This window comes from Dendronephthya gigantea, unplaced genomic scaffold (assembly GCF_004324835.1).
Source record: "Dendronephthya gigantea isolate DGI-Jeju-01 unplaced genomic scaffold, DenGig_1.0 000009F, whole genome shotgun sequence".
Classification (NCBI taxonomy): domain Eukaryota; kingdom Metazoa; phylum Cnidaria; class Anthozoa; order Malacalcyonacea; family Nephtheidae; genus Dendronephthya; species Dendronephthya gigantea.
In genome coordinates, this window is record NW_021163019.1 from 3,510,652 (window position 1) to 3,535,242 (window position 24,591).

A 24,591-nucleotide genomic window follows, 5' to 3' on the forward strand; every position below is an offset into this window, starting at 1 on the left:
AGATTGACTTATTAAGTTGAATTAGGAAGAAAATTGACGGGAAGAAGTTAAAACAATGATATTTTGCCCAATATAAACTCTATTCTACAACAGGTATTTAGTTATTCGTAATTGGCTAACCATTGCCTTATCTTACTCAAGACAACTTAAAATCCGTTGCTTTGGGAATCCCTATCTCGGATTCTGCTGCATCTACCATATTAATTTTTGCCATGAACAACTCGTGTCAATTTACTGCTAAAAACTAATCGACAATTTCACGAATTATTGCACATTAAATTGTGGAAACATAAGTTCAATCCATTCATCTTTAACTATCTTCCCATCTTTATCTCCATCATAATGTTTGATATCTTTCTGTGCTTTTTCTAAAGTCATTACCCTTCCAATGTCCTCGCAAAATGAAAGCAATTCTTCAGCCCCTATTTTCCCGTCTTGATCAGTGTCCAGTTCTGTGAATATTTCTGACAGTGTCTGTTCCTTATGACGCATTGCTTCAAAGTCTGCCAAATTTGGTGTGTAAGTAAATGCTGCGTTCTGGTTAAGATCTACTGGAATGAAAAATTGTGTAGTAATTAAGGTTAGATATATTTGTTTGCTGAAAATTGTTAGCTCCTGGCCTTGTTTTAAAATAATTTTGCTTTCTAACTTTATTTGCATCATGCTTTCCCCCTTATAGATTATTAGAAACAGAATGGAGAAACAGAAATAAGGTAAGAATTAGAGTAAGAATTAGGTTAACATAGCGTCGAAGTTCGCCTGAAAATACCGCGTGTCCTGCCTGCTATCCTGACATATATCGGACATAACCATTAATATAATTTCGTCGTACGGTCTCTCGCTCCAGTAGCGGTATAGCTCAATGGACGTAACCATTTTCCAATAACTAAGCTTTTTTATTTCAGACACGAGGTTCCAAATTGAATTGTGTTATGCAGTTTAAGAGTAATGAATCCCAGCAGCCTATTCTTGTCAGGTATGGTACAAAACGTTTGCCATGACTGCGGCTAACGCAAATTTGTTAATTATTCATGACGCGTATAATGCACTCTCCTGTGGTCCAGACACACATATTATTAAATATTGATGTAATATCACAAACCTCCCACGTTCTTTAACCCCACGTACGTTTAACCCAACCTACAACTCTGCGCGTATACACGAAAAGTATAATGGACGAACCTCAAATTTGCATGAGTACATTACTGTGCGATAGCTCCTATATTTCTGAGTCACTGACATATTGGATTATGAAGTTTGTTATCAGTTCTCATTACGTCATATAAATTATACGCGGTGTTAAAGTTGAGTTAGTAATATGCTGTTATCTTCTGGGATTTATAATCAATCATTCAAATTTATTTAAAATAGGGCGATTGTAGATGCATGTTGTCTCAACAAAACGTTTCTCGCTAATTTCTCAATAAATAATCTAGAATGCGCTTGCTCATACCTTCAATAAGATCAGATTCCAGTCTTTCCAGACCCTCTTCTCGGATATCCGTTGGTACAGCTGAATTTTCAAGTATCTTTCGAACTTCTTTTTTATCTTGAACATTTGTCAGTATCCATGTTAGGGCATTATAATGCAGTGTAGATTTATCACAGTGAAGGAAACGTAGAACAAACTCCGTGTCTTCAGGATGGTGAAGCAACTTGCCCAGCGCCATAAAGGCATGTATTGCTATATCACCTTGGGGCTTCAGTGTTGCCTCTTTCAGCTTTTCTTTGATGTTTGAAACATCGTTTTCCTTTGATAAGTCGAGACTACGCAGTCCGTTTGATGCTGCTAGTATATAGTACAGTCTCTTCGTCTCTTGCAAGCCTCGAAGTAGTGACGGGATTCGAAGATCCTTTGGTATTACACTAGGAAAATGCAACAAGTTCGAGACCATTTGAGGTTCAGTGTCCCAGTTATTGTCCAGAATATTTCGGATCATGGTTTCATCGTAGTTACTTGAGGATTTCAAACATTTTACAAGGCGTCTGGCAAAGTCTAAATCTTCTTCTGTAAGTAGTTGTCCTGGATAAAATGAAGTGATATTTCGAGTTCAAATTCACATTACGATTGGCTCGATTATAGTTGAGAGAACTTAAAGTTTTGAAATGCATCTCGCTTCTTGTCGGCAATTGCATTTGTAGATTGACCTTTCCCATTAAGAAATATATTTTGATATTGAAAGTTTGATATGTACATGCGTGTTACGTTTAGTAAAAATGAGTTTGTCTACTTGTTGAACCATTTATCAGAGTGCCGTAATAATGATTGTAACAAACACCGATGTAATTACAATGGTTAAATTTGCTTTACTATACATTCTCTTGAGTCTTGATTATCAATTATCATGCATTCTATACAGCATCCCCAAATTGGTTAATCTACATTTACATTCATTGTAATTACAGGTTCGTTTGAAGCTCTATTGTGAAGCGTAACGTTAACCAGAAATCGCGAATTTTTCTGGACGAGTAAAGGTATTTGTTTTATTGTCTTCATTTCTCATAAACGTATGCCTATTCCAAATTTTGTTGGTTGAATAATTCTGATAGAATATTTCGGTTTGTTTAATATGATCATGAATATTGAAACTCGTCACTCGTGCTGTTACCATCTTTGGTACGCGCCTACGCGGTCAACCAATACTAATTTACATGTTACAAACAAGCGAATACACAGTTGTGTACAATGCGTATATATTGTGTTGCAGACATACGTCTGCCCCGTGGACAAAGAAACTTTTGTAGAATATAGTAGAGTATAGCTTATTTACTAAGTTTTTGGACTAAACTTAAATATGTTACTGACATTGTAAGGCTCTTTTGAGAAGCAAAATGAACTCAACATCGTCTTACCAATGTGATCACAAGCATATACATTGATTATAGTTACCAGTTATTTATGTTTACGTGAACATCCTTTCATTGTGAGTAATTATTATACAACTGCAGAAACATCTGCATGAAATGATCTTAAATTTAGGATTTTCTAGCATTTATTGTAAATATATATCGTATTCGTAAATCTGACTGTTATATACATCCTCCTTTAAAGCGCTTAGGTCCTTATCATGCTGTCTGCCGATTATGCTAACATAATGAAACAAAATCCTCGCCTAATTCAGTCCAAAGTTATGTCGCAGAAAAAGCGTAAACGGTGCAAATATTCTGTGCTCAAAACACGAAATGACGCAGCAAAGACATAGTGGTTGCCAAAATACTGGCCTTAATCTATTCATTAAATACTTTGTCGCAATTCTGGAACGTTAGGATTCTGTGATAAGGATACATATATTTTCACTCGGTCGGATAATTTTCAATTGTTAGACAAAGATTTACCCGTATGTGTGTAGTTATCAAAAACCTTGCATTTGTCAGTGCCTTTTTGACTACCTTGTCTCCTTATATACAATTATGTGAAACCGTAGCATTGTGTGAGTTTTTTAAAAGTCAAAAGCCATTCGGTTTCAGTTAAACGTCTAAGGTGTTTCTGTCTTTTATGCTGGGCATACAACCAAATGAAATGTGTGAATTAATTTGGTGTTAGACGTTGAATAAACCTTACAAAAATGTACACACATTGAGCTTTATAACGAGCGCAAATTAAAAACATTTGTTTACCTAAGGAACTCGCCATCTTGAAAAGAATTGGATATGACCTCTCAATCTTCTGCGTGATAATCCAGTGACATTCCAGCCATTATAAGTTATCATATAGTACCAGGAGATATTTTCCGCTACATCTAGCGTGACTTGATCAATGTTTTGTCAACCCCCACCCACACGAGACATCCAAAAGCCAAGCCAACAACGAAGTGTGCTTTCAATATAAGGCTTTAAGCTGATCTGTCGAGTATGCAAACATTAACTTATTGTGTTGCCTGCTAACCTAGCTTTAGCCAATAGCAAGCCGTGCTGCGCTAATTTGCGACATTCTACACGGCTATTATTGCGCTTAATGTATTCAAAGTATGTTTGAGGCACCCTGTGTGCACGTCTGCTGGCCGTCTATCAGACAATATCGTGATATTACCGTTAGGCATATAATCTTTTCCAATGCAATCATCAGAGTCACCAAGTCATTTGATGTAATCGTGACGTTTCTCTTCTTATATGCTTTGCAACATTTACCTGACGCTTTGGACATAGCTATATATGATGACATAATGCGGTCATTCGCTTAGCTGGTTAGTCGATCATTCTTAATAATTAACTGATTCCGGTCAAATTAGAACACTTTTCACTCGAAATTCAGGACGTCAAGGCTCTCAAATTATCTAAGGATAAGTGTCTCAAGTACATATCACAAACAGAAATTTCAATTTCCACTGAGAAGCTGTTTGTTTTACAAACTTAAGAAAACTAATGAAATGCATTGACAATTATATTATTGCGTTCTGCACAGTAGGCATTAACTGTGGCTATCCATATGTCCTCGCTTCCCTCTTTCGGAAAGACAGCTTTTTGTTTTGAAAATACGGCAGATGTTGTCCACTGGCATATTTACTTTTTTATTATTTAAGTGTTTTATATGTTTCTCAATAGTTGCCTTCATCAAGGTGTATTGCGGATGGAAGTTACGGACGGGCAATTATATAGTATTTGTCCTGTCACCTGTAATTGTTGGGCGTCTCACTAAAGTTTCATGTTTAGTTTTAATATACAACGCTGCTCTTCTTGCTGTTGCAATTTAAATAAGTTTTTGTCATTGGCTGTTGGTAATAAGTGTCAGCAATGCTCAACCTTTGTCTTTATGACGAATTTATGATAAGTCCCAACATTACAACTATCATAGTTCCCGAGATAGCGTCAGCCACACTAAAGGCATTACACGAAGATTATGTAATAGAATGTAGATTAAGTCTGTTTTTATAACTCTCATATCCGTGGAACCGTGTACCCTGGTGAGATGACATGTTATTTCCTAACGTAATTGTAACGTTAGTATTTACCAACGTTATTATTTTGACAGATGGCTATGTATCGCAATAATTAACCATGATGAATTGAACAAATCCTTCCCCACCCCACCCCACCTCACCCCATACTTTTGACAGCGTGCTATTGCTATTACATCATAGATGTCGGTCACGTGATCTGCGAAAAATTCGCGGCGAAAAAGTAGAATCGCTTCCTTCTTTTTATCTGTTCGCACGAAAAGTTCGCGTACTGGAGAACGGGCTTTACACCGGGTTCCACGGGTGTGAGAGTTGGTATAAAAACAGACTTAAAGATGAAATCTTTGTAATTTAAGCCAGAGTCTCTCTGCATGTATGTTTGGAATGACACTGGAAAAAGATACAATTTTTTTGAGTTAGGCGTGCAATTTTCCACGGGCAGAGAGGGTCGGCTGACGGCTATTTTCCATTTACAAAACACTCAGAATCTTATAAAGGACAAAGCAGACTGAGAAAATAAACCAGACTCTGAAATAACTCAAAAACTAACCAGGTATTTTCAGTGGTTCAATTTCGGAGTTTGCAAATATCGAAAAATAAAAGAAATGGTAAAAGAAAATTGCTATCAGAAACCGAGAAAAAAAGTTGTTATAGTTTTAGTTTGAAAAGATTAACGCGAAAAGAGAAGGCGTTTATATCAAGCTAAGAGTATTTTCCATTAATCGCTTAACGGAGAGGAATTTTGCTAATCACTTACAACGAACAATAGAAATATGCAAAACATTTTTATTTCGCTAATTTATATCCACTCCGGGCAAGTCTGGCATGAGTTAGTTGATTATCTATTGTTGTCAATGCTTTAATTGTCCGTTGGAATTTTCTTTGTTTGTTGAAGTAATAAAAGGCGGTTGAATCTAGACGAAACTCAGTCTTTGCAGTCTCGAAAAGGAAGCATCAGTCAAAGAAGTTCAGGAAAAGTTGGAAGATTCTTGTAGGTACATGGTGATTGTTAGTTTGAACAGCTTTTGGCTTGATCTTTAGCTTTGTAAACAAATTTACTGATCGCTGTGTTAATTTGAATAGCGTTGGAAGACGTGAGCGAATGGAGTCATATTCTTGCCGATTTTTACTGCTTTATTATTTTTTATTATTATTATTTAAAAATATTTTAGAACGGTAGCTCTTCAGGGCTCTTACGCACCTGATTTTCAAGAGGCCGTTCGTTTACAAGTTAAAAACACACTATACTATACAAATATATACAAATAAATTACCAGTTACTTAAGTAAGTACAATAGGCGTCGGAAATGTTTATCATTCTAGAGAATAGTGACCGAGAATTGATCTAAACTTCTGGCTACTCAAGCCTGGGTCTTTAGCCTCTGGGGGTAAATTATTCCAGGCCGAAGCAGCTGCATAGCTTATGCTTTTTTTCATGAAATTTGTATTAGGTTTGTCAAGGCTGAAATCTCGGTTGTTGCTACGGAGGTTATACCTTGAGTTTGTTTTAATATCAAACATATTCGTTGTGGTACTTGGCATTTTGTCATTCCTAAACTTGTGCGTAAAAATTAATTTCTTTCGTTTAAAGCGTTCTTTCAGGGGTTGCCAGTGAAGTTCTTTTAAAACATCTCGTGATCTCGTTTCGTATGTTTTACTAGTGATTACGCGTGCTGCTCTGTTTTGCAATTTTTGTAATTTATCAATTAAATAATCACTGCAATTGTCCCATACAAGGCTACAATAGTCGAAATGTGGTAGAAAATGGCATTGTAGACTTTTGTTAATGTTGTTTTTGGAACTAATTTTCTCATTCTCCGCAACGTGCCAATACCTTTTGAAATTTTTGTTTGAATGTTTTCGATTTGCCTTTCCCAAGTAAGGTGTTCGTCTATAACAACACCCAGAGTTTTAGAAAAACTTACTCGTTTGATTTTTGTTTCACCTACGTGGATTTCCGGTTCATTTGACATATTAGAGAGCTTTTGTCTAGATCCAATTACCATGTATTCGGTCTTCTCCTTATTCAGAGTGAGTTTGTTAGTCAATAGCCACTGGTGTATGTTCTCTAGGTCGTGATTTAGGGAATCCTGAATTTCCATTGCCGATTTGCCTTGTGTTGAAATGTTTGTATCATCAGCAAACATGCTAACAGTCGATGTTGACAAGCAATTTGGAAGATCGTTTATGTACAATAGAAATAGTAATGGTCCGAGGTTTGAACCCTGCGGTACACCACATTTAACGATTCTTTTGTCAGATAATATTTGATTAACTTTACAAATTTGAGTCCTATTAGAGAGATAAGACTGGAACCATTTAAATGATTTTTCTCTTATTCCATAGTGGAAGAGTTTCCTTAGCAAAATACTATGGTCAACACAGTCAAATGCCTTTTTTAGGTCAAGGAAGATAACACCGTTCAAACTTCCCTTATCCATGTTGACAAACCATTGATTTGTTATATTAAGGAGAGAGGTCTGAGTGCAGTGTGATTTTCTAAAACCAGATTGTTGTTGTACTAGTATATCATTCTTTTCTAGATAAGTTTCCAGCTGTTGAGTGATAAGTTTTTCGAATATTTTTGCAACGTTAGATAAAATTGAAATTGGTCTGTAGTTACTGCAATCGGTCTTGCATCCCGATTTATGTATTGGTGTGATTATTGCCGTTCTAAAATCATTTGGAAATATGCCTGTATTTATAGACGTGTTGAATATTAGTGTGAGTGAATGTGCTATTATATCAGCTGAGTCTTTTAAAAGTTTGTTAGATATTCTATCATATCCTGATGATTTAGAAACATCGATAGATGATAGGATTTTGTGAACGTCTATTACAGTAACATTTTTATCTGGAATTGCGAGTTACAGTTGGAGAGGTATGACTCAGGCAATTTTGAAGCTTGTTCCAGATTATTAGCTAAGTTGGTTCCAATTTCGTATAAATAAGTATTGAAGGTGTTTGATATGGATGGAGCATCTGTAAAACTTTGGTTTTCGTGCTTAACTTCAGAAATAATGGTCGTTTTGTATTTTTATTAGTAAGTTTATTGATTGTTTTCCACATCTGTTTTGGTTGGTTTTCGCAGTTGTTTAGGGTGTTTGTAAAATAGTTGGTTTTAGTTCTCTTTATCAAAATGTTAAGCTCATTTCGTGCTTTTCTAAAAGCATCATGGATTTGTTTTGATCCAGTTTTCACTGATTTTCTTTTCAAAAAGTCCCTACGATGCATCAAGTTTTTAATCTCCCTGGTAATCCATGGGGCATGTTCACTTCTTACTTTCCTAGTGATCGGTGGTGCATGCCTGTCAGCTACTGTAACATATATATCTTTCCATTCATCCCACATTTCATCCGGGTTATTCGTTACTGAGATTGTTTGCAAATGAATTGCTAATTCTTGTTTGAATTCGTCAACGTTGTAGTTTTTAAATTGCCTTGTTTTAATTATTTTTGGCGCTTTTCGTTGTATTGAGATTTTTCTTTGAATAAATATGAGACTATGGTCGCTAATCCCTATGTGGTATATTTCGATTGAAAATGTCCAATGCAAGTGAGCTGTTACTTTAATTTAGTTTTTCCTTGCTTATTTGATTTCAGAACGAACTACGGCGCCGAAAGATGCGGAAGGAGAAACGTAAAGGCTTGCTCGCAGCGAATAATAGGTATTGTTCTATTAATATATGTGTATTTTGCATTTGTGACTTGAAAAAACACGTTTGCACTTTGTTTACGGACAGTCAGGGTGGACGAAACTAGAATAGTTTTGATATATAGGAATGAATTCGAACTTTATGACTGTAACTAACTTTCCCGGCTGGCCTATTCGTTTTTCGGACAGGGTTGCCCAAAGGGAATGCTCGTTTTGAAAGGGAAAGACGGATTGAAACTCAATGCCTATATAATTATGTGTATTGGTATATGATTTTACTATGCTAGACTTCCCTGTCCTTTTGTTTTACTGAAGTTCTGTTTTTGTAGAACGAAAGAATCGTAAAGAGATGTCGGACATGCCTTGGGACATTAATGCACGCAAATACAAAACTCGATTTCGACAATATGCATGAGTAGAAATTGCATGGAATTTGGCTTTTTTGACTGAGATATAAACTGAACACTCTTCTGTTTACCTCCTTCATTTTCAAGTTTTCCGCCTGTGCATGATTTTTGCATGAAGTCTGGTCGTATCAAGCGCATGCGGAGTGAATACAAGTGATTCTGGGGCCCCAATCACCTGTGTTTTCTCCATCTTGACGACTATATAGTCCGGACAAAAATATCGCTCAGAGAGCGCCTAAAACATAACAACATGAAATATGTATTTCTAGAAGGAGATGACAGTCCAGTGTTCTTGCTTTCTTGTACCAAAACGTGCATGACATTTTGTATTAAAACGCGCATGACATTTTATATTAAAACGTGCATGACATGTTGGAGGAGCGTCGCAGGATCAGTGATGAATTAGATGTTGGAGGAGCGTCGCAGGATCAGTGATGAATTAGATGTTGGAGGAGCGTCGCAGGATCAGTGATGAATTAGATGTTGGAGGATCGTCGCAGGATCAGTGATGAATTAGATGTTGGAGGAGCGTCGCAGGATCAGTGATGAATTAGATGTTGGAGGAGCGTCGCGGGATCAGTGATGAATTAGATGTTGGAGGGGCGTCGCAGGATCAGTGATGAATTAGATGTTGGAGGAGCGTCGCAGGATCAGACGGATCGTCGCAGGATTAAGTGGAAGCTGGTTGAGGTATATACTATAGGTATGCATGATTAGTGCATGCTGCATGGCATTGGATCCTCCTGGTGGTCTAACCTAGTATATTCACACATCAAGTGACATTTCAATCTTTTCGACTATGCATGATAACAGGAAATTTCTCACAGCTCTTATGAGGGCATTTTTCGAGTTTTCTCGATTTAAAATTTCCTAGTTTTGTCACTTGTGTGAATAAGTGTGAAATCCAACGACGTAGCGTCTGCGTATTCATGATGGCTTTAAAGCGTTCAAAAGAAACTAACAAAATGCAATTTGTTAGAGAAAATATCGAATTCGTATTAGCCTAATTTTAGATTAATACGAAGGTAATCGCGAGTACTTATATGATTATATAAGTTCTCTGTTCAGCCTGTTATAATGCGTTTCGAAGGACCGTCCGTCAGTGGCAACAAAAATTATACCTTAGCATGGAATTTTGAAGTTTGAAATGAAAAAAAATGAATGCTTTGCTGTTTAGACACTAGTACTCTTCTTTTTCCCTTGTTCGTATTAATTTTTTGGTTTGCAGTTGTAAGCTTTGAAAAATCCGATTAATCCCGAACATGAAGGAAATAAACGTAATCTAATCACTTTGACTAACTTGATGAAATTTGTATAAGAGGAAAAAATATACCTCCCATATTGCATTGCATGATAACTGGACTTATAGTGGGGGGGGGGTATCTCCAGGTATAATGTTTAAACTGTAGGTTTAATATTGTATAGTACTCTCTTGCCTGAAAAGCCAACCCTTTAAAGAAAACCCTTTGCATTTTGACACACTTACTATGTTGTTTAATTTCTTACACGCCCAACCGTCGAGATGCTGTTGAAGAAGAACATAACTGTTTGGAGTGGAGCAACGAAGCAAGTGAAATTCGATACATTGTTTACCAAAGGTAATTATACGTTACGAAAATTTAAAGGTTAGGGGACATTATTGATTAGCTATATTGAGTAAGTTGCATGTTCAGCCCGATTACGTTTATTTCCTTCATATTCGGTCAACCGTAATCCAGAACGTATAAAATAAAAATAAAAACAGTGCATGAGGCATGTCTTAAAAAAGGGGTAGAAGAAAAGTGTTATTGTCTACATCAGTTTGATATGATAAAGCATGCAAGTCGTGAAAAAGTATTTTTTATCATAAAATGAACATTTGAATAATTCGGAAATAATTTTCGTTGCCATTGTCGGACAAAGCGCAGTTGAATGTCTAAGAGCATGATGTTTTGCGCGCTGTAAATATGCGCGCGCTCTGCAGGTTAGACCACCAGAAGAATCGAATTAACGAGGATCAAGAATTGCATGGCAATTCCTGGTACTCGGTTTGAAATTAGCGGAGCTGAAACGATGAATTATAGATAAAAACTGAAGTGCATGTCATTGCGGACGATTTCTAATAAAAATACCAAATTCGGACCGCCGGTCAGGTAACCTGAAATTCAGGTTACCTTTGGAGGGTTTTTCACCGGGCACTCCGGTTTCCCTCCTTTTCGTTTGGCTTTAAAAAAGAGTGTCCAGGCCTGGGGCCAAACCAAAGCGTGTTGTTTGATAGTGATAAAAACGCGTTTGTGGCTTCTGGGTTCGATTCCCAGAACACTGTCGTAAAAGAATTTTAAAAAGATGGTTGTGGAATCATTACGGAATTTACGTAATAAATAGGAAATATCTGGCATTGGGATTAGCACGTAATAGGTCCTCATGGTCAGAGCCGCGGGGATAGAGCACTGTCAAGGGGGAGGGCATCTCCTGTATTCCAAAAACCTGGGAACGAAGGATGGGGGGGGCATCTCCTCCCCCAAGAAAATTTTGAAATTTACCAGGCCTCCTGTTTAAAAACCACTGTTTAAAACATTGTCTTTGAAGTAATAAAAGGCAGTTGAACCTAGAATCTAGACGAAACTCAGTCTTTGCACTTGCAGTCTCGAAGAAGTTCGGGAAAAGTTGGAAGTCTTGCTTAGGTACGTGGTGATATTCCTGCCTATTTTTACTGCTTCATCTTGTATATTCCGGTTGAAAATGTCAAATGCAAGAGAGCGGTTACTTTAATTTAGTTTTTCCTTGCTTATTTGATTTCATAACGAACTATGACGCCGAAAGATGGGGAAGGAGAAACGTAAAGGCTTGCTCGCAGCGAATGATAGGTATTGTTCTATTAATATTTGTGTGTATTTTGCATTTGTGACTTGAAAAAACACGTTGTGTGTGTGTTCGTGGTAGTCCTTCTTGGAGATAAAGATATAAGATAAAGTAGTTTTCTCTAGTTTATATCTAAGTTTATATGCGTAATTTTTTTTTCTTTTGTATTGTGCATGCTTTATAAAAAGTATATGATATCGATTAAATATTAAAGACAGGTTACAGCGGCTTCTGCGCATGTGCGAGCTTTGTTTACATTTTTTGTTTTGATCCGCAATGATTCTACAACATGAAGTATATCATATATTCGCAATGATTTATTAACAAAAAAAGAGAGGAGCGACGCTTCTTTCAAAAATATATTTGCGGAAAAAAACTATAGAAAAAACCGAAAATAAGCAAATACAACATTTTACGGAAACACTTTACAACAGTGGATGAAAAGCCGCTTTGAAATCGTAGATTAACAGCTGGAGCGGCGGCCGAAGTTGTCATACAAAGGCGCGAGTTCTAATCGGTTCGCTTTTGGTTTATTTATATTTGGGACTTGATAGCCTTGGAAGTGTTAGTAATGTCTTTAATAATGAAATATACTGTGCGGTATCTTTCCGCCGTCGAAAACTCATTCATACCAGGGTGGTCACAGTCATGGCAGGAGCAATTGAAGGAAGCTTTTCGCTTGAAGATTTCGAAGCTAATGTTTTGGAAAACGCAGCGGCTATGCCTATTAACCGTGACAAAATCACAGTGTGCAAATGTAGAGGGCACTGTCTTCGTGAAAAAGGACGGAATTTCTGTCCGTGCAGAAGCATCAATAGCTTGTGTTCGAGCGCGTGTCATGGCGAAGACTTTGGCTGTTGCATGAACAACCGACTTGTTCAAGAAAGCGATAGTGATCAGTGATGAGAGTGTAAGTAAGATTATGTCATTCTTTAAATATATGGGTGGGAGAGAGCCAAGAGGGCTGGTTTCATTGTGGAAATATTTTTCCACTTTGTCTACTTTGTGATTTGCAATTATCTAGGACTCTGAGTTCACTATAGAGGAAAGTGAGAATGAGGGCGAGCAGCAGCTGCAGATTGAAAAGAGAGGACGTGGTAGGGGAAGAGGTCGTCCAAGGGGGAGAGCAAGAGGTCAGGGAAGAGGGCAAGGTACTGCTTCACAGAGACGTGGAAGGGGAGGTAGTGGAAGAGGTCTTGGTAGAGGTAGCGGGAGAGGGCGTTTGTTAGAAGAGCCAAATATTGCTGAAAATCAAGCAGATCATGAGCAGCATTTAGTGGTAAGATGAGCCTTTGTCAACACTTGATTTCATACAATTATTCTTAAAAGCCTTTGTGTAAAAACAATAAAACATAATACCACATGCAGCATATCTTATATTTTACTCTTATGCTGATTTCAGGATCTAGTTGAGGCAATGAATATAGACAACCTGAGAAGGCTTGCTCTTGAATTGCTAAGAAGACAGCCAGCAGCATTTGCTGACATTGTTAATGGTGAGCTTGTGAGCGGAAATGAACCCCAACCACCAAACCCAGAACCTGATAATGATGCTCCAGATTGGTGCAAGTGTGGGTGCTGCATTATTATGCCCACTCAAGAAGAGAACAAATGCTACACCCGATCAAGACGTCCTTGTATCTCAAGAACAAATCTTTTCAGTCAACTAATTCTTGATGGGAATGTTTTGGAGATCTCAATGCAATACAGAGAAGATGTTTTGGTGTTGAACAATGTCAGGAACAATGAAAACTTTCGCCATGCTGCATATAGACAGTATGTTCTATGGCAACATGGTAGATTAGGAAGAGGAAATAGGAGAGTAGTACCAAGCTGTTGTGTGGTTGCTATTCGTAACCGTTATCCTTCACCTAATGGACAGTACAGGGGATATTTGCCTGCACGTGTTTAGATAATTTAGCACTTAAAGTATAAATAGTGCCCCCAAAAAGTAGACCAAAATAAACCACAATCGATGTTTGTGGGCATAAATATGTTTTTGGTCTGATGTTATAGCAGGCCCAAAAAATATTAATGCTCAAGAACATAAAGTATATTATTATATTATATTATATTATATTTATACAATGCAAGTGAACATTTTTAGAATTGGGCTGAGCCAGCAAGGTAATAAAATATATAGCTGGGTAAATTTTTCATTTTAGTCTTCATACATTGTAATGCTGATTTAGTTGTTGTAATTGTCCATGTGCATGATTAGCATCAACCTAAATGCTAATTTTCCAATTTCAAAGTGTTTACTTTTTTGGGACACCCTATACATATATCATAATTTAATAAAACATTTCATTTAAGATATTATGTGTCATATTTCATTGATAATGGGGTTTCGCTCTATATCAGAGCTCGTCAGCATGCCTAGGAAACACAAATGAAATGATGATAACATCAATGATTCCGACAATAACAGCCTGACCTAGGGTCTGGGGTTTGAAATTAGAGTTTTCCTTCTCTTAGGTGAACTGCCTACCATGGCTAATGAGCTCCACCTACCCAAAGTAACTTGAGTTTACACACAACCATTAAAATCTTGTTTTATGTGTGTCGACAAGTGTCTGTACTGATGGAGGAGGAACAGGGGCAATATTGGGTGCAATTTGTCTAGGATCATCACTTGGAATACCAAGTCTTTTGTTTACATTCCCTTCTGATGTGATCCTCTTTATAAAAACCTTCTGCATCAGTTCAGGAATGTAACTAAATTCTTTTGGTACAAGAACACGAACACGGCACCACTGTTGTGTACGCTTACTGAACTTCCGACCGTACCTAATAAAAAAAAGAACTTTACAATTCCATACAATATGAGTACCATTACACTATAAGAATGCACAGGACCTGAAAAGTTGTTCACACTTAGGATGGGAACACTAAGGCAAAAATTTCAATACCAGTACCTTTCTTTCCCATCAGCTGTAGTTGCTGGTGCTCGGCCTCTGTGGTGGTTAAAGTCCAAGGCAGCAAGCCGGTTTCTAGCTTGGTATACTGAGTATCTGAAGATACAACAAACATCAACATTCTTTTATTAACAATGCTTCCTTGCATGGAAATCAACCATGATAGGAGTTAGCTGTTACCTTTGTAATAATATGTCATATACTTACGAATAGGCATGGCGCTTTGGAGCATACATCAAAATTACATTATGAAAGGACTCTAAAAATCCTGTGAGCCTAAAAAATATTTCAAACTTTGAGATGATATAAATTATCTGAAATTTTCAAATATCCAATCTCATTTGTTACCTGAAGTTAACATAATACACCAAAGTGTTTAAAAAGCGAGTGTCCAGAATGATCTTTGCCAGTGCTTTATGGGCAGAAGACTCTTTCTTAAGCCATGGCTTCTTTCTCTCACTTTCATTAAGAGGATCATGTTCACATTTTCCACCATTTACACCTTCCTCCAACACCCACGCATGCTCATCAACAACATGGTGTAAAATACCAATCCACTTATCCTATTAAAAAAATATAAAAAATACAACATAATGTGACTACATATTAACACATGTATGTACAGTTGCAAAAACCAGTAGTACTTCAATGTGAATCTTACTTTGAGATTTTTTGAGTCATTAGCACATGTTTTTGAACAATACCAAAAATGGTTCCTTATTGATGGTGCCCACAAGGTCAAATCTGCATTGTCTTTAGATTTAGCAGCCTAAAGAATAAAATCAATTCTAGATAAAGAAAGTTTTTTAACTAATTGCTGGTTGATATCTTCAACACTTACAGTAGTGATTTTCTTTGCAATGTTCTTTGCTCCATGCCACACATCATTCTGATGTGTGACCTCCTTATATTTCTCTTCCCTTTCTAAAAAATGCAATAATGCTTAATTAATAAACAAATGCATGTTGTAAATATTCCCTTACTGTCTTTTAAAGGGTAAACACAATTAATTATATAACATTGTAATCAATCTGCAAATGAAGTTGTTAAATTATTGAAAGTCTGACAATATTGATTATAACAGGTTGAACTATTAGAGTTTCAGGAATTGCCATATTGTTATAATGTAGATACTTACTCATCAATGCAGCAATTTCAATATGACCATCAGTTACCACCTCCTTCATAACTATTGGTGATGCAAGCAGTGTGTCCATCCCTCTTTCAAACCCAATCCTCTCCATATTATTGCTCTTACCAGCAGCTTCTCTCACATCAACCACATTCATTTGCAGTATGGCACGATCATTGGTATCAGCCAAGCTGTAAGTACAATATTGTACTATGGCCAGGCGAGTCATTCCTTCCATCACCACTCAATATAACCTCTTTGTTCTCTCTTTCTTTCCAACATTTCTGTTTGTGTTCTTCCCAGTAGTCATTAATGGCAGGGATGATGTACAACTTCTGATACTGATTGAATAATATTGATGAGAAATACTGCAGATTACAGAAGTTGAACATCAACCCCACCTTGGCGTAGGAATTGCCAGACAACAACAAAGCAGAAGCAAGCACGAGGTTGCCTGCTCTAATCTTGTTGCAAGAGGGTTGAGCTGCCCATCTGCCTCCAACATGACCAGACCTACACCCCCAGGATACGACCAGGCATGTTCCAACATATGTTTTCTTATAGCTCAACACACGGCCACATCCTTGTCGTTTACAAACACTCCCATGTAATGATGTTATCAAAGCTATAAGAGTGTCTGTAAACACAATACACTTTTCCTTCTTGATTGCATCTTCAGGACTGACTTCTTCCACACTAGAGATGTATTCTGGTTGAGTCGTCTTATGTTGCTGCTGTTGTTGTTGTTGGGTTCCAACATCTTCTGTGGGCTCATCTCATCATGTCCACGGATTGTCACATTGAGCAAGTCATCCAGTAATGGCACGTCAAAACCCGGGGGACATACACTACAGTAAAATGGCAGTAAGAGATATTATTGGACGAAATATTTTATGCCATATTCAGTGATATATAATGTGTATATTTATGTTTTAAATCAATAAGCATTACAGTAGGAATGTCACAAAGATTATTATTGAGGTTTTGCATCATCACTTACTCAAGAGAATCGTCCGACAAAACCTGGTCTGCCTGGATAGTGTGTTCACCAAAATTGTCATTATCATCATCACTTTCATCATCAGAACTAATCTTTGGCTGTCAACGTTCGACTGTCAGAAATCACACTCTGACCCGACCTGAGATATAAACACATATTGCGTATTTAAAAAGTAATACTCTCTGCGCGAAACTTTGCATGTATGGGTTTCAAATTATAAACTCAGTAATCACAATAAGTTTCAAATTACCTGATAGAATATGATGTTCTAACATCCGACAAAGCAGACAATGGACGCGGATTTGAGTGCGCGCTTGGCGTTGAGGTTTTAACTATAAAATATTTCATACGAATGTTTTATGCGAATATTTTAAAAAATAATAAATGTTTACGTCTTTGGAGCAGCACTTTAAAACATATGTTCTTACTGGGAGAAGAAAAATATTTGGAAGGTGTACTTGGCGGCATATCCCTTGATTCCATTACCGTTTCGGTGCGTCTCTGCATTGCTAAAGTGAGTTCAACACATACATAAAAAGCATTATGAAGTAAAGAAATAACACACAAAAAAGGTCAGAGGTTTTATTATTTTATACTTACCAAACTATACGATTCATCGCAAGATAGCTGTCAAGAAGCATATCCGCCACATCCTTGTCTGTTCTCAATTTATGCTGCTCCTTAAACGCTCTCCATCGAGGGAAAGAACCCAACAAATACACTTTAGAGGCGTCTCTACTAGCATAATATTCTTTTCTACTCGACGACATGACTCAGTGCTCTTGAAAGATTGAGAATTTCTTTCTTAAATTGTCGGCTGGTCATGGTTTTTAGACTGAACAATCCGGGGGATTATCAACTTCACGTGGAGTCCCCAGGCTGGCGCACGCGCAGAAGCCGTGTCTTTAAAACAGGCAAAAAAATAAGAAATTTCAACCGCTCTTCACCGCAATTTCCACGGCTCTTCACCGCAATTTCCACCGCTCTTCACCGCAATTTCCTTTTGCTTCTACGCATGTGCGAGCTTTGTTTATATTTTTCGTTTTGGTGTGAATCCATTTCATTTGCGCAACATGAAGTATTCAAAAAACTAAATTAAAATGGCGGACGCATCAAGAGTGAAGAGTGGAGCTTTATAAAACCATTCAACAATTGTCTTTTAAAAGACAACCAAATAAATATTTTGAAAAACAACTACTGGAAGATATCTCCTGTAAGTTTGTCGATTTTATCTAAGTTTGAGATACTGTGTATAATTATTTTTACAGTGATTGTTGGATGATTATTAAATTTGGATAAAAGATTATACTCAGATAATGATTTTGTTTATAAATTCCTTCGTACTCTGTTCTAATATTGCAGGATTCAGATTTATGAGCAAGATAATCATGCTTCCATGGTCAAAGTAGCTCTTCTGAGTGTGTTTCATCATCGACATCAATGCCATGTGGGTCAACATCACTGAATGAAACTGCTTCAATACGAAAGCTTACAAGTGAAGATATAGATAGGAGAGGATAACATCCCAACCTATACATTGTAGTTAAAATATAATAACAATATCAACCTCAAATTCAACTAATATTTTGTATGCAATCAAGCAAAATTTGGAAATGCTGGTTGTTAATTTTACTGCAATTATTACACAAGATATGATTACACTCCTTTATCATTACCCAATGCTGTCAGAATTGCTATCACATGTGAATGCAATATAATTTTTGTACACAATCATTATTTAATTATTGTTTTCAGCATAAATTATGCCTTATAAGGCCTTCTCCAGACAATATTTATTGCAAGCTATATGATATTTGCTCCAATATTTGGCTATATTTGTGAAAGATACAGTTGCAAGCTCATTATGATCTATTGCCTCGTTATCTGGTCCTTAACAACATTTCTTAGCACACTACTTAATAAACACCTATGTAAGCTTTTACTGATTTCATACAGTGAGTTAGAAGTCAGATATGTTAAAAAAAGAAGGAAAATGGTAGGTTAATCAATAGTTTGGTATGTTCTTGGTTCAAAAGTATCTTCCGCATTTAGTGGTGGCAATAATTTTATAATAGAGAAAACACAGGGTATGTAAACATGTGAAATAAACATGTTATTATTTGATGTGTTTCAGGTAACTCCAATCTTGGGTGTGCTTCTTATCATCTTGGGCTTTATATCTGTTGTTTGAACCTGTCTAGGGGCAAATTGAAAAGAGTCAGGGTGATATTGTTGCAGACAAGGATGTTATCATTCGTCGTTCATTGTTGAATGATGCGAAACATATGTTACGCTGGTAGGTGATTTTTAACAACAGATGTTGCTTACTGCAGGATGAACTGTTTAGAACTGACAGAATTATCCAGTGTAAATATAGTTAGTTTGTGTAGGTTTCCTGCTGTAGTAACACTGAATCAATAAGAGATGATCCAGTATGCCATTCCTTGTTATGCCCTTGATCCTAGCTTCAAAATATATTGTTCTTTCTTATGTAAGTTAAACATGTATACTGAAATTAAAAATCTATTTAATATTTCCGTAAAGACATTTCTATCATATAAGTGTTAGCAATTGTCTTGTTTCTTTGTAGATACAGACAGAGCCACAGCATCCGCAGTCCTTATATTGTGGGTTTGGTATGTAATATACAATTTCTTTTACCTAAAGCTATGAATCACCGACACGCCCACTGAATCTAATTATGATGTCACTTCCGTTCCGCGGGGCTTATTTCGCTACTTCCTTACGCTTTGACTTTTGACTTCCGGTTTTTCGATGGTCGTGGTCAGACACGCCCACTTAATCTAATTATGATTTCACTTCCGGTGGACAGGGCTTATTTCGCTACTTCCTTGCGCTTTGACTTTTGACTTCCGGTTTTTCGATGGGCGTGGTCAGACACGCCCACTTAATCTAATTATGACGTCACTTCCGGTCCGCGGGGCTTATTTCGCTACTTCCTTACGCTTTGACTTTTGACTTCTGGTTTTTCGATAGGCGTGGTTAGACACGCCCACTCATTCTAATTATGACGTCACTTTTGGTGGGCGGGGCTTATTTCGCTACTTCCTTACGCTTTGACTTTTAAATCCCGGTTTTTCGATGGGCATGGTCAGACACGCCCACTTAATCTAATTATAAGGTCACTTCTGGTGGGCGTTGCTTATTTCGCTACTTCCTTACGCTTTGACTTTTGACCTCCGGTTTTTTGATGGGCGTGGTCAGACACGCCTACTTAATCTAATTATGACGTCACTTCCGGTAGGTGGGGCTTATTTTGCTACCTACTTACGCTTTGATTTTTGACTTCCGGTTTTTATATGGGCGTTGTCGGCAGCAAGGTCACAGTCCTCAGAACGTGCATTCTAATTTGTTGAGCCGTAGCCAATAAAAATCGTTCCCATGTAAACGTCATAGGCGCTCTCTGTATGAATTTATTAATATTCTACACTCGCTCGCTGGGCTGGCTACATCGAATCATTTATTATTCCCTATAATAGTGTTTTTCGCTTCTACGTTCGCTCGCTGGCTTCATCGGTTCTTTCTTATAAAAAGTTCTTTGAGGGACAACTTCGGGTTATATATTATTTATGGCGTCTTCCGGCCTATCTGATGTCGCGGCGGAAAAAGGGGGAGCAGATACGACAAAAGCCAAGGTGAAATATTAATTTTTTTGCTTGTATTAATATTCTGCTTGTAGTAAGTTTTATAATATTTCAAATTATCTTTATTTTTCAATGTTATGAACTCAACTACATTAGAATTGACAGATATAGTTGGATGAACACAAAAATAACTTTATAAATACGACAATTCAGACGCTTTTCACGTGCCATTTATTTTAAGTTGATTTGCATCGGGCAGGAGTATTTTGTCAATGCCTATCTAATATATCAGGCCACACTCTGCCTGTTGAAACAAGGCATTGGTAGGTGCCTAAATGTGTATTTTTTTACAATTAGCTAACCTCAGGATGGTCCAAGCGTGGCAAAGGTTCCTGTCCAAATTGTGGTTTGCAATATAGTTGCCGTTACAAGCCACCAAGTTGTTCAGGATGCAAATTTTGAGCTTGGAGGATCATATGTCCCTAAAAAAAAGCCTCGTCCAATGGTGCCTAAGTGTACCTTAATGGTGCAGCCATCAGACGGGTTATCAATCTACTCGGTTAATACCAGTACCTATGATGATCGATGTATTGTGGTTCGTTAAGAGGCTTGTACAAACTACTCATACAACTACTAAACAGAATAGAGCCATTCATATTAACAGCCAAAAAGTGGCAAGCTTTAGTTGTCAGCATTTGGAATCCACCAGAGATTGTACAACTCCTCTTCAGACATTCAATGGGATATCAGATGAGGTCATTTCCAGTTATCTCTGTGATGATGAAACAAAAAAAACCCTGGCAGAAGTGGCAAATGCATCAAAGGCACAGTCATTTCCAGTTGTGGTGCATGTTTCTCCAACTATGTATTGCGTCTTTGGAATGGCAACCACAAACAACACTGTTGGATATTGCCATGTCAAGGTAACGGAAAAGGAAATTAAATGCTGTTCCAAAGACTGCAAAGGTATGTTGAAGAGCAAGCAGCAAAAGTCCCGAAAAGTTTGCACCCACATCCATCTTTTATTGGCTCTTGGCATTTTTACACACAACGAATGTGTGTCAGCAGATCTTCGCCCAACAATAGTGACAGACAGTTCCTTGACAACAATTGACAGAAGTGGGAGCAAGTCTCGCAAGGCAACCATGGGACTTAAAATGAAGTTAAAGTTGCCATATGTCATTCCAAAACCCATTAATTCAGGCAGCAGGTAAAATGGATTTTTCCGTGTGGCCAGAGCAGTTTGAACCAGACCAAACTTTGTGTGATTTGTGTAAAAGTCCTCTTGGTCAGTCCAAGCCACACCCAAATCAACGTGGGCGATCAATCATAATGACCAATGGATGTCCATTCAAAACAGTCAAAATGCTAGTCAAAGATTGCTCATGTTGCTTTGCTATGCACCAAGTGTTTCCCTACACATTAGGTAAGTATATACAGTTCAATATTTTTTTGTAGTATAGTAATTCTATGTTGACAGGTGAGTTTCTATTTCACAGTGTACATGTTGGCTCAAGGACAAAGGTTAATTTGATTCAATTTTATTGCCTTTTAGGTCTGTTTAATATTAGTGACAAGGTTCTGGTGGCACTTGAAATTCTATTAGAGTTCCGAGAATTGTTCAAAAGAGGAGTGCCAATTTCTGTAGCCATAAAAAGTAAATTAGCCTTGATGGTCCAGAAAGTTGAGGTAATTTCAAGATGATTGTGTATGTACTATGCATTAGTATGCTGTACAACTGCCTAGAATCTGTCAGTGTCAGATTAGTCTTAGTATTTACAATAGGACTAGTCTAATAAAATTGGCAAATCGTCTGGTATGGGAATTTGTTAAGGCCCTGTTAAACGATGCAATTTTTCTTGAAACTTGCAACTCCACTCTTGACTGATGTAACATTGGCAAAGTGTGACTTCACGAATTAAAATCTCTCAAGAGTAGCATTGCATTGCAAGTTGCAAAAAAATTGCACTGTGTAACAGGACCTTTAGTCTTGCTCTAAATATTAACAAAGTATCCTGTTGTATTTGTTAAGGAATCGCCAACAGAAAATGAGTTGGAAAGTATTGCTACACATTTATACAATGGGTTTTATTGCTTTGAGGCAATAACTGAATGCAATATGGATTCAGGTGTTTGTGGAATTTGTAGTACTGTTGGTGAAGTGTATTTTGGGGATGGGAATGAAAAAAATTGCTGCAGCATTAGCGAGGTAAAGCATTCATGGACCAGAATAACCACATGAGAATTTTAGTAACATTTTGGTCTTCAGTAGTGTTCAATTATTAAAATGTCCTTGCTGGTCTTTAGCCTGTTCTCAGATCCCTCTGATTTGCCAGAGCTTCTTACACAAAATATTTGCATTTTCATTGTAGATTGATTACTAACCACTACAAGATATAGATTGTGAGGAAGATGATCCTATTTCCCTTGAGATGTTCTTGGAGAAATTAAAATACAATTTGGTGGAAAAAACAACCTACACACGATCGGAAAAGGCCACTATCCACTTTTCCACCATTCCACCAGTCATAGCCCCATCATTGAGAGGTACAAAATTGTTCAACACTGAAGGGGAAAAAAAAAGTGCTTTTCTCAAGCAATATGGCAAACCTAATGAAGGTTTGTAGCATTACTCATAGTACAATTTAGCCATTCAATTAAAATAATATATGCTATATAATACAGCTTGTTTGTGACCATGAATGGTTATTTGGACCAGAATTGATTTTTTAAGTGAATTTAATTATGCATCTGTTGCACAGGTGATCCAGCTCTTTTGCATCATTGGATATCCACTCAAGTAGTTGACATGAACACAATTGAGCAATGCAGTGTCGAGAAGCTGAAAGAACTTTGTCATTTGTGTAATATAGCAATTTCAGGCAAATCAAAGATATTTACTGTAATTTACGATTGTGACTTGGTATTAATTTGCACGAAATAACTTGCATTTTATTTCTTTGCGTCAGGCAAGAATGCTCATTGATTTGCGATCATTGTATGAAACCTTGCTGGTTGGTTCATGTCCTTGCCATGGCTTCAGAAAAGTGCCAGGACATACTAGTAGTTTCTACCACATTGTTTGTCGCCATGGCGTAAGTTTAGAAATATTTCACCTGCAATGCAACTCTACTTTTGAGACGTGTAAATTACGAAAGTACAACTTATATTTCGTATTGTTCTCTCAACATATCGAACATCTTCACTGACACTAATTAACATCTCTCAAGAGCAGAATTGCATTGCAAGTTGCGAGAAAAATTGCACCCTGTAACAGGGCATTTATCATCTTGTTTTCTTAGACAACCGTAGCCTTAGTCTTAGACGTATACAGTGAACTTTTTTCTCGAGATTCATTTTTGGATTCACTTTTTTTCTCCACATTCGGATTCGGAATCACTTTTTTCCCGAGATTCATTCTCGGAAGGATTCAATTTTTTCTCGAGATTCATTTTCGGTTTCACTTTTTTCTCCAGATTCATTTTCAAATTCGAATTTCTTCTCGAGATTCATTCTCGGAAGGATTCACTTTTTTCTCGAGATTCATTTTGGATTCAGTTATTTTCTCCACATTCAGATTCGGAATCACTTTTTTCTCAAGATTCATTCTCGGAAGGATTCACTTTTTTCTCGAGATTCATTTTGGATTCAGTTATTTTCTCCACATTCGGATTCGGAATCACTTTTTTCCCGAGATTCATTCTCGGAAGGATTCACTTTTTTCTCGAGATTCATTTTCGGTTTCACTTTGTTCTCCAGATTCATTTTCAAATTCGAATTTCTTCTCGAGATTCATTCTCGGAAGGATTCACTTTTTTCTCGAGATTCATTTTTGGATTCACTTTTTTTCTCCACATTCGGATTCGGAATCACTTTTTTCCCGAGATTCATTCTCGGAAGGATTCAATTTTTTCTCGAGATTCATTTTCGGTTTCACTTTGCTCTCCAGATTCATTTTCAAATTCGAATTTTTTCTCGAGATTCATTCTCGGAAGGATTCACTTTTTTCTCGAGATTCATTTTGGATTCAGTTACTTTCTCCACATTCAGATTCGGAATCACTTTTTTCTCGAGATTCATTCTCGGAAGGATTCACTTTTTTCTCGAGATTCATTTTTGGATTCACTTTTTTTCTCCAC

General features: G+C 37.1%; 3 protein-coding genes and 3 long non-coding RNA genes across 14 annotated transcripts; 3 read left to right on the forward strand and 3 right to left on the reverse strand.

Moving 5' to 3' along the window:
* Window positions 1-39: 39 nt before the first annotated feature.
* LOC114517459 lies at window positions 40-3,864 on the reverse strand. Of its 2 annotated transcripts, none has more exons than XM_028537198.1 (3): window positions 3,619-3,864; window positions 1,454-2,023; window positions 40-548 (listed from the first exon to the last, which is right to left on the reverse strand). In XM_028537198.1, exons 1-3 carry the CDS (start codon window positions 3,632-3,634, stop codon window positions 265-267), a joined length of 870 nt encoding a protein of 289 aa, XP_028392999.1. In that variant the 5' UTR covers window positions 3,635-3,864; the 3' UTR covers window positions 40-264. The 2 variants fall into 2 exon arrangements, with proteins under 2 accessions (XP_028392999.1, XP_028392998.1); XM_028537197.1 differs by having other exon boundaries at window positions 40-551.
* LOC114517463 lies at window positions 578-9,254 on the forward strand. Its single transcript, XR_003686385.1, has 5 exons — window positions 578-713; window positions 906-976; window positions 2,407-2,475; window positions 8,498-8,562; window positions 8,879-9,254. It is a non-coding gene; the product is annotated as an uncharacterized LOC114517463 (long non-coding RNA).
* Window positions 9,255-12,821: 3,567 nt separating this feature from the next.
* LOC114517461 (P2X purinoceptor 7-like) lies at window positions 12,822-13,887 on the forward strand. Its single transcript, XM_028537200.1, has 2 exons — window positions 12,822-13,076; window positions 13,200-13,887. The coding sequence occupies exon 2, from the start codon at window positions 13,215-13,217 to the stop codon at window positions 13,707-13,709; it is 495 nt and encodes a 164-aa protein (XP_028393001.1). The 5' UTR covers window positions 12,822-13,076; window positions 13,200-13,214; the 3' UTR covers window positions 13,710-13,887.
* A 6-nt stretch (window positions 13,888-13,893) lies between these two features.
* LOC114517456 lies at window positions 13,894-16,935 on the reverse strand. 2 transcript variants are annotated; one of them, XM_028537195.1, is made up of 9 exons: window positions 16,848-16,935; window positions 15,854-16,695; window positions 15,557-15,639; window positions 15,377-15,484; window positions 15,064-15,278; window positions 14,923-14,991; window positions 14,716-14,811; window positions 14,312-14,587; window positions 13,894-14,176 (listed from the first exon to the last, which is right to left on the reverse strand). In XM_028537195.1, the coding sequence occupies exons 2-8, from the start codon at window positions 16,083-16,085 to the stop codon at window positions 14,341-14,343; spliced, it is 1,050 nt and encodes a 349-aa protein (XP_028392996.1). In that variant the 5' UTR covers window positions 16,086-16,695; window positions 16,848-16,935; the 3' UTR covers window positions 13,894-14,176; window positions 14,312-14,340. The 2 variants fall into 2 exon arrangements, with proteins under 2 accessions (XP_028392996.1, XP_028392995.1); XM_028537194.1 differs by having other exon boundaries at window positions 13,894-14,587.
* A 2-nt stretch (window positions 16,936-16,937) lies between these two features.
* On the reverse strand, window positions 16,938-17,722 carry LOC114517465. The gene is made up of 4 exons (XR_003686387.1): window positions 17,448-17,722; window positions 17,276-17,356; window positions 17,098-17,179; window positions 16,938-16,986 (listed from the first exon to the last, which is right to left on the reverse strand). It is a non-coding gene; the product is annotated as an uncharacterized LOC114517465 (long non-coding RNA).
* A 187-nt stretch (window positions 17,723-17,909) lies between these two features.
* Window positions 17,910-23,564, forward strand: LOC114517466. Of its 7 annotated transcripts, none has more exons than XR_003686389.1 (10): window positions 17,910-18,060; window positions 18,210-19,143; window positions 19,438-19,483; window positions 20,348-20,503; window positions 20,810-21,878; window positions 22,008-22,141; window positions 22,485-22,661; window positions 22,825-23,071; window positions 23,215-23,354; window positions 23,422-23,564. It is a non-coding gene; the product is annotated as an uncharacterized LOC114517466 (long non-coding RNA). The 7 variants fall into 7 exon arrangements; XR_003686391.1 differs by having other exon boundaries at window positions 23,215-23,316; XR_003686390.1 differs by lacking the exon at window positions 23,422-23,564 and having other exon boundaries at window positions 22,008-22,160; window positions 23,215-23,400.
* Window positions 23,565-24,591: the final 1,027 nt, after the last annotated feature.

What these genes read in the sequence shown, in the direction of transcription:
- LOC114517459 (XM_028537197.1), bottom strand. An exon ending in GGAATCTGATCTTATTGAAG is followed by an intron (nt 552 to 1,453) that starts GTATGAGCAAGC and finishes TTTTCATTCCAG; the next exon opens with TAGATCTTAACCAGAACGCA.
- LOC114517461 (XM_028537200.1), top strand. Translation starts at nt 13,215, where the DNA reads ATGAATATAGACAACCTGAGAAGGCTTGCTCTTGAATTGCTAAGAAGA.
- LOC114517456 (XM_028537195.1), bottom strand. Translation starts at nt 16,085, where the DNA reads ATGGAAGGAATGACTCGCCTGGCCATAGTACAATATTGTACTTACAGC. An exon ending in TGAAATTGCTGCATTGATGA is followed by an intron (nt 15,640 to 15,853) that starts GTAAGTATCTAC and finishes TGCATTTTTTAG; the next exon opens with AAAGGGAAGAGAAATATAAG. An exon ending in GTGTATTATGTTAACTTCAG is followed by an intron (nt 14,992 to 15,063) that starts GTAACAAATGAG and finishes AATATTTTTTAG; the next exon opens with GCTCACAGGATTTTTAGAGT.